Source organism: Gigantopelta aegis, chromosome 12, assembly GCF_016097555.1.
Source record: "Gigantopelta aegis isolate Gae_Host chromosome 12, Gae_host_genome, whole genome shotgun sequence".
Classification (NCBI taxonomy): Eukaryota; Metazoa; Mollusca; class Gastropoda; order Neomphalida; family Peltospiridae; genus Gigantopelta; species Gigantopelta aegis.
In genome coordinates this window covers 4,083,109-4,092,421 of record NC_054710.1, presented here as the reverse complement: position 1 = coordinate 4,092,421, position 9,313 = coordinate 4,083,109, and the positions used below count along the sequence as shown (strand labels likewise).

General features: G+C 42.6%; 1 protein-coding gene across 1 annotated transcript; it reads right to left on the bottom strand.

Moving 5' to 3' along the window:
- Positions 1-7,294: 7,294 nt before the first annotated feature.
- LOC121386580 lies at positions 7,295-8,143 on the bottom strand. Its single transcript, XM_041517530.1, has one exon. The coding sequence runs from the start codon at positions 8,141-8,143 to the stop codon at positions 7,295-7,297; it is 849 nt and encodes a 282-aa protein (XP_041373464.1).
- Between the last annotated feature and the right edge of the window lie 1,170 nt (positions 8,144-9,313).

Genomic DNA, 9,313 nt, shown 5'->3' with positions numbered 1-9,313 from the left:
GTTCTCTCAATATAAAATCCAGGCTGAAAAAAGATGTTCAATAACATCTCAGCACATCGTAATATATGACTAGGCGCTGTCTACAATATGGTTATTTTGACAGAAACATGCCCATAGCGATATAGCAGGTAGGGATCTTTTGTGTGCAATTTCTCAAAGGCAAGACAGTACATACCACGGCCTTTGGTGTACCAGCCGTAGAGCACTAGTAAGGAAGGTAAAACCCAGACATATCGACGGTGATCGACCCTGTGACCAATCGCACCTCAGACGAGCGCTCTACCATAGAGCTACACCTCACCCTGACTGAGAGAAGCAGAGAGAATTATTGCTCCTTTAGATCTGTAGTCCCGCGTATATACGAGGAACTAGCTCGAGTGACCTCAAGCCACCCACCCCACCCCAACACACACACACACACACACACACACTTATTGATACTGATTTATTAATCATCGGCTATTGGATGTCAAACATATGGCAATTTTTTCATATAGTCTTAGAGGAGGAAACCCGCTACCTTTTTTATCAGTAGCAAGGGGTCTTTAATATGCACCAAAAGTTTGTTTTGTTTAACGACACCACTGGAGCACATCGATTAAAAAATCATCTGCTATTGGATGTCAAACAGTTGGTAATTATGTCTCGTAGTCATCAGAGGAAACCCGCTGCATTTTGTTTCTAATGCAGGAAGGGATCTTTTATATGCACTTTCCCACATACAGGAAAACATACCACGACCTTTGTTCAGTTGTGGTGAACTGGTTGGAACGAGAAAAAAACAATCATCAAAATGGACCCACTGAGGTGGTTCGATCCTGCGACGCAAGCACCTGAAGCGAGCACTCAACCAACTGAGCTAAATCACGCCTAATCTGCACCATCCCACAAACAGGATAGCACATACCAAGGCCTATGATATAGCAGTCGTGATGCACTGGGTCTGGCTGGAACGAGAAATAGCCCAATGGGCCCACCGATGGGGGTCGATCTCAGACCGACCGCACATCAAGCGATCACTTGCCACTGGCAGTCAATTATTTCAGACTATTAGGTGTTATTGAGGTTTAAATAATTGTGCAAGTTTGTTTGGCTTGTGTCAGTGAATGGTTGTTTGTGTGTGTTTTTGTTTGTTATTTATTTATTTATTTTATTATATACATGTTGTTTTTATATGTGTATTACAGTTGATATTGTAAATAAAATGATAAAACGAGCGCTTTCTTGACGAACTTTAGTCACGTGATCGAACCTCCTATAGTTCGTCCGCGATATTATTTATATCCTAACTCGACTATAACGACAGTCTTTTTTCTTTTTTTTTTAAATTGTTATCAACAGTTGAAACTGCCAAGTAAAAGTGTGTTTTTTTTGGAAAATTCGGCCCCCAATTTTTTATTTTCACTTATTCAGTGTATGTTTGTCGCTCGTGTCGCGCGACAGAAAAAAATGGGCTACTCTTTTCGATTAGCAGCAAGGGATCTTTTATATGCACCATCCCACAGACAGGATAATACATACCACTGCCTTTGTTACACCAGTTGTGAAGCACTGGCTGGAACATGAAATAGCCCAATGGTCCACCGACGGGGATCGATCCTAGACCGACCGCGCATCAAGCGAACGTTTTACCACTGGGCTACATCCCGCCCCTCTCAATCGGTTGAGTGCTCGCGTCGCATGATCGAAACACTTCGGTGGATCAGTTTAACTGATTAGGGTTTCTCTAGTTACAACCAGTGCACCACACTGGTATGTGCTGTCCTGCCTGTGGGAAAGTGCATATAAAATATCCCTTGCTGCATTAGCAAAAAATAAGTAGGTTTTGTCTGATGACTTTGTGTCAGAATTACCAAATATTTGACATTCAGTAGACGATGATTAATTAATCAAGGTACTCTAGTGGTGTCGTTAAACAAAACAAATTTTGGGGGATTTGAATACTTTCGGGCAAAGCTTCCCAGCGCGTCTCATGCAAGAAAAAAATCAATTTAAAATTAATCTGCTCAGAACTGGTATTCCAAGGTATGACCTGCGACAAGAAATTTCTAGACAATCTTCACATTCCGCTCGAAACCAGTGAAGTCAGGAAGGAAATATGGCGTTGGACTTATAGTTAAGGACCACACATATACTGAGAGAGGAAACCAGCTGTCACCACTTCATGAGCTACCCTTTTCGATTAGCAGCAAGGGATCTTTTATACACATCATCACTTAGACAGGATAGTACACACCACGGCCTTTGTTAACCATTTGTGGAGCATTGGCTGGAACGAGAAATAACCCAATGGGCCCACCGACTAGAATCCATCCTAGATGGATCGCGCATCAGGCGAGCGCTGTGCCACTAAGCTACGTCCCTTCCTTTACTAAATGAAGACATTATTAATGCGAAAACACTCGTAAATCTGGCAGATACGAGCTTTACTTAGTTCATCGACGATAGATTGCCTGTACCATAAACACTCTTCGAAATACCAGATAGTCATAGAACCCATTGTTCCTTGATAATATGAAATGTCTTTGTCATCTTGACATTTGCGTAGATAGTTAGTGTACTTTTCAATTCTGTCGTTGTCTTTTTAAAGGGACAGACCCTAGTTTCAACCCGTAAGAAATAACACTAAGTTTAATTAAAGGGACAGACCCTAGTTTCAACCCGTAAGAAATAACACTAAGTTTAATTAAAGGGACAGACCCTAGTTTCAACCCGTAAGAAATAACACTAAGTTTAATTAAAGGGACAGACCCTAGTTTCAACCCGTAAGAAATAACACTAAGTTTAATTAAAGGGACAGACCCTAGTTTCAACCCGTAAGAAATAACACTAAGTTTAATTAAAGGGACAGACCCTAGTTTCAACCCGTAAGAAATAACACTAAGTTTAATTAAAGGGACAGACCCTAGTTTCAACCCGTAAGAAATAACACTAAGTTTAATTAATCTACAAACCTACAACACATTTGGATAAAGTTACAATTGAGTGAAACACGAGTTTGTGACTCTAAAAGTAGAGCCCACTTAGCTATTTCTCGTTCCAGCCAGTGTACTGGTATATCAAAGGCAGTGGTATGTGGTATCCTGTCTATGGAGTGGTTCATATAAAAGATTCCTTGCTACTAATGAAAAAATGTAGTAGGCCTTTCTAAGACTATATATCAATGTTACCAAATGTTTGATATCCAATGGCCGATGATTAATAAATCAATATGCTCCAGTGGTGTCGTTAAACAAAACAAACTTCTAAAAATTCACTAATACTCGACTCCATAAATGTTACGTCTCAGACGCACGTGCATGTTTAAAAATATGATAAATGCATTGTGTGATAATAAAAATACCAGGATGACCAAAAAGACTTCGAATGTATGGAAATGGATAATCTAAACAATAAAATCTAAGTAAAATATGATTTTAGTTATCAAAAAAGGCTCTAACAGTCACAACTATGCCTTAGTATTTAAAAACTAGGGTATGTCCATTTAAAGGTTGCGCCCCCTCTTTAAATACTGGAGAGGGCCTATTTAATCACTACACCCCTCCCTGAATAATGGAGATGCCATTTTAGAAGTTGTATCCTCTCCTTGAATACTGGAATGAATGGTGACCAAAAAATAAATCGGCTATTGGGTGTCAAACTGTGGTATTTGCAAATATCAAGTGATGATTAACATCAATATAAAAATGCAACTGTTGCATTATACGACAGTGTTAGGAACTGTGTAAAAATACAAATATCACAGACAGATGAAACTAAAATTTAGAATAAAAGTCAGTATCTCAAAGAAAGGATTCTATCACATATCTTCGTCTAAAGATATCTGTTTCCAGTTTCTCTCTGATGATAAACGAACAGTTTGTTTTGTTTAACGACACCACTGGAGCACATTGATTAATTAATCATTGGCTATTGGACGTCAAACATTTGGTAATTCTGACTATTAGTTATCAGACAAAACACCAATGCACCAAGGGATCTTTTCAAGATAAATGAATGCGCCATATTTCATCCTCCATGCACTGCCTATAGGAGGACTGCCACTCTCCCAGGACTGGCTTGAAAGCATGAAGCTTGTTTCGCATGAATACCGGAGGTGCCCCTTTTAAATGTTGCATCCCCTCCCTGAATAATGATGGTGTCCTTTTCAAACGTTACACTCCCTCCCTTAAAAACTCCTACATCCATCCGTGTAGGGCCTACGTGCTTCTTCACCCGTCTTCGCGTCCCCATTGAACTAATCCCAACAGCACACTATTACAGTATTGAAACATATATTTACTATTAAAAGAAACACAATCAATAATTTTGCGATAAAGTGAAACTACGTATTGCTTTCTTTTGTCGTCCATATTTTTTTTATTTAGCAAAGTTCTTGTGACTAGACTGGTCTCTACCGACTGCTTTCGCAAACCGAACATCATTGCTTATAGGGACATTCTTGAGTTTGCTCCATTGTAAAATGTTTCCAACTAATAAAATATTTCTACAATTAAACTTACATATTAAACATATTTTCTTGTTTAGAATATCAGTGTCTGCATATTCAATGTGTTCCTGGTCGTCTTAATATGTCTAAGAAGCCCAAACTGGATTTTGTCTTTAAATAATTTCGTAAGTGCGAAAAAACAATATTTTTGGAAATAAAATGAAATTTAACCTAGTACAAATATTAGAACGATCACAAACATGTTTAATATACAGCCACTAATATTTTATGCTGAAAAATATCATTGATACGTAATTACAATCGTTAAAAAGTCTCTGTTAATCGATAACATCTTAAAAATTGCAGCAAACTCAGGAATGTTCCTTTAACAATGTCATGGACACCAGCAAGAACACCACCATTGCTTAAAACAGTCATCGACTGCAAGAAACCAATCATTGCTGAACCTCATTCGAGTCTTCCTCACACTTCCTCAGACTATTTCGACCAATGCTGATACGAAAGAAAGAAATGTTTTATTTAACGATGCACTCAACACATTTTATTTACGGTTATATGGCGTCAGACATATGGTTAAGGACCACACAGATTTTTGAGTGGAAACCCGCTGTCGCCACTACATGGGCTACTCTTTCCGATTAGCAGCAAGGGATCGTTTATTTGCGCTTCCCACAGGCAGGATAGCATAAACCATGGCCTTTGTCGAACCAGTTATGGATCACTGGTCGGTGCAAGTGGTTTACACCTACCCATTGAGCCTTGCGTAGCACTCACTCAGGGTTTGGAGTCGGTATCTGGATTAAAAATCCCATGCCTCGACTGGGATCCAAACCCAGTACCTACCAGCCTAACCACGACGCCACTGAGGCCGGTAAAATGGAAGTAGAATACGAATACACATATTAAGTGCACGTGCAGATAGTGACACGTGACAGTTGTGGTTCAGCCTGATATTTGATTCTGGTATTAGGTGTCGATTTTCTATGGTAAAGTTGAGAAGTGTTGGAAAGGTTGGTGTTAAAATATTCTATGTTAATAACTACAATGTATATAATTTGTATAGATAGTAGTATATAAACATGGCGAATTTTGTTCTGCTGCATCGAGCACGGAAGTAAAGCTATGGTCCCACAGAGCCTGCGTTTTGGTATACGATGGGCTACGATGGCCTAAACCTACGATGGCCCGCGATGGTAGACAATGAAATATTATGCTATTGCAATCATACGACGACGCACGTCATCGTACGACCATCGTACGATGACGTGCGTCATCGTATGATGTAGCTTTCGTTGGTAGTCGAGGTAACCCGAAAAAGTCGTGCGACGTCGTACGACATCCTACGACGTCGCACGAGCATCCCGCGATAGGCCCACGATTGTCTCACGTGGTCGTACGATGGTCTACGACATCGTACGACGGCCTACGACGTCCTGCGTCATCACAGTATGGTATATAATTAAGTTCAATTCCACTTTTAGTTCAGTACACAACTATTTGAAGATGGCAAAAGGTGGCAAGACCAAGAGCAAGGGCAAGGACAAGGGCAAGGGGAGTCAGCCAGCACCTGTTGTGGAGGAAGAGCCAGAACAACAAGACCTGATGCAGCAGGGAGAGGCAGAGACGGAGGGAGACAACCGGGAAGACCCTGGTCACAGTGAAGAGCGCAGTGACGGTGATCAGGAGGCAATAGCGGCCGTCCCAGCCAAGAAAATGAAGACCAAAACCAGGCCTGTGCAGACAACGTCCGTGTCAGAACTTCTGACGGAGGAACAGGAGACCGAGCTAGCGGAGTGGTTTTCGGAACACCCAATCTTTTGGGACAAAACCAGAAAAGATTTCAAGCAGGCTGAGATGAAAGAGCGGCTGCTGAATGACAAGGCAAAGACATTTGATGGGCGTACATGGTTCACCACACAGAGAAGCAATTATGGGAGGTGGAGGGACTGCAAGGACGTGAAGTCCGGGTCGGGGAAAACCCACGTCACGAGTAGGAACAAATGGGTCCTCGCCAACTTCTCCTGGTTGGAGGGTCACGTGGCAGTGAGGACACAGACATCCCAGCTGGGCGTGATAGGTATCGCTCCCATGGTAGATGACTGTGACCAATCGTCTGAAGACAGCGCCATACAGACCGATAGTACTATTTCTTTCCAATTTACCCAGCCCTCAACCTCTACCAGCAAGACAGCAGCAGGCAATACCAGCAAGACTTCCAAGACTGGCAAGGGCCGCCGGGACGAGATGGACGACGCCCTGCTGCAGCTCGCCAGAAGCCATGTGGAGAGACGCATCGAGACCGTCGACACCATTGGGGCCTACATGTCGTGGTTGGAGGCGGAGTGCCGTCAACTCACTGAACGGCAGTGGGGCAAATTCCAACGCCGATCGATGCAATGGATCATGGAAGCCAGAGATTCAGTAAGTTATAATATTGTAATTTATTATTTATAATTTTTACACTGAAAATACAATTTGTAACACAAAAATTAAATAACATAATTTTTAATGTGCTATTTAGATAACTGTTTCGAGGCGAGTATGGGAGGTTATTTGTGCATGGGGAAAATACCTCTCATACTCTCGAATGACCTCTCATACTCTCAAACGAAATGTGGTGGAATCTTCCACCCAGAACTTATTTTCATTTTTTTTCAAAACAAACGTCTTTTTATAATACATTTTAAAACGTTCTGGCTCTTGTTGTAGGGTTGTGAGCAGGCAACGCCACCTGTGCACAAGTATTCCAAAAGCATTCTCCACGATGCGTCTGGCGCGGGACAGCCGGTAATTGAAGATGGCCTCTTCTTTTGACATTTGACGGTGAGAAAATGGCTTCATCATCTATGTTCGCAGTGGAAATGCATCATCTCCCACTAGAAAGTACGGGGTATCCTTGTCATCGTTCGGTAGAGGTTCGGGCGGGGGAAGTCCCAAGGTGTTATTCATCAGGGCCGTACTAAGGGTCGAACTGTTGGACACGGAACAGTCAGACGTGGAGCCGTTGGCACCGACGTCAGCCCACTTGTAGTCCCCATCGACGAGGGCAAGGAGTATGATGGAGAAAAAGCCCTTGTAGTTATAATATAGTGAACCAGAGTCTTTGGGGCATTTCATGGCAATGTGTTTGCCATCCAGTGCACCGCACGCATGGTGAAAGTTCCACCGTGAACCAAAGCGGTGAGCTACTACACGCCAGCTATCAGGGGCTGAAGGCGTGCTGAACACCTCTGGGCCATACTCTTCAACAATTGAGGCACACACCTCCCGCACGACTTTGGAGATGGTGTTGTGCGTCACACGGAAGGAGTAAGCGAGGCTTCGGTGGCTGTCACCGGAGGCCAGGTAGCGGATGGTCACTGCAAGTTTTAAATCAACCCCAAGGGGTGTTCTCCAGTTGGTCTTGGTCTTCTCAAGGCTGTCGGTCAGTCTCTTAAGCATCTCGTGAAACATGGCCGGCTCAATGCGCAGGTAGCCCTTGAAATCTCCATGAGACTCCCGTTCCAACTCGGTCATCAGCTGATCATACGTGCCGAACAACTCTCGCCTGGCTATCCAGGGCCGCACCCAAAACTGTCTTCTTCTTCTTTGATCTTTTTCTTGACGCCTCCTCAGCAGAACAGCTATAGCGATCATGTCAACGTCATCTTGCTCTTGACGCCTTGTCAACCTCTGTGGTGAAATCAGCGTCATGATGAATCACTTTGAACAAGTCGGCTCGAACTGATGATGATGAAGTGATGGCTGGTGTTTATATACTCCCAAAGTAGCTACTCCCAAAGTGGCTACGAGGACCCAGGATGATCCTGCGTCCTCGCAGGATCGTCGTACGATTTCCATTGATGCCGTACGATATCGTACGTGTCAGGTATTTACCTGTGGACAAGTGAAAGTTATCTACGTGGTCATACGATAGTCTACGACATCGTCCGACGGCCGTACGTCGGTCGTACGACGGTCTTACGATGGTCTACGACGTTGACCATCGTAGACTATCTTTTGAACATTTCAAAAGATGATTTTCCAACCTACGATGGCTCTCCGAGGCCACAAAATCGTACGTCGACGCAGGATGGCCTACACGATGCTCTACGATGTTCCATGATGCTACCATCGTAGCCCATCGTATACCAACGCAGGCTCTGTGGGACCATAGCTTTACGGGTCGAAATTTGGGCAAAATCATTTCATTGGTCAATGACGTAACAAACGTTTTACAAAACAAAGACGAATATAGCATTCAACACGGGTATTTGTTTATAAATATATTTGACGCATGGCCATCATATTAACATATATTCGTCTTTGTTTTGAAAAAAAAAAAAATCGTAAATTATTGACCAATGAGATGAGCTGGGACATTCTGTCCGAATTTTTACCCTTAACTACCACAATTTGCGTACTCGACAGAATGTTTTTAGGTATCGTGTCCATTATTTAATTTGATTGCAGAAAAATAGCGGAGGTGACTAACTCAATATGACGGACATCTGCCTATGACGTCACACGTGGGCTACCCGGTCGGGGGCGATAAATCGTCGTGCCCGTTTGTTGTACTCGTGTCATAAATTGCCGGTCGACTGCAACCCAGCGCCCTTGCAACGTCAGCTACCGACATGACTTTATTCAAATTTTAGATTGTGAAGTGTTTTTTATTTGACTCGGCATATGATTGGACATGCTGTTGTAGCATTGTGTAAACCACATGAAATACAAGCATTGAAGGGTATATACGTTCACAGAAAATGTATTATTGAACATTCCATACATTATTGTTAGTTGAGTAAAATATGGGTAAATCGAAAATTGCTTCTCCCTACCCATCAAGCATATAACGTCCAATGCATTTACTAACTCTTTAAC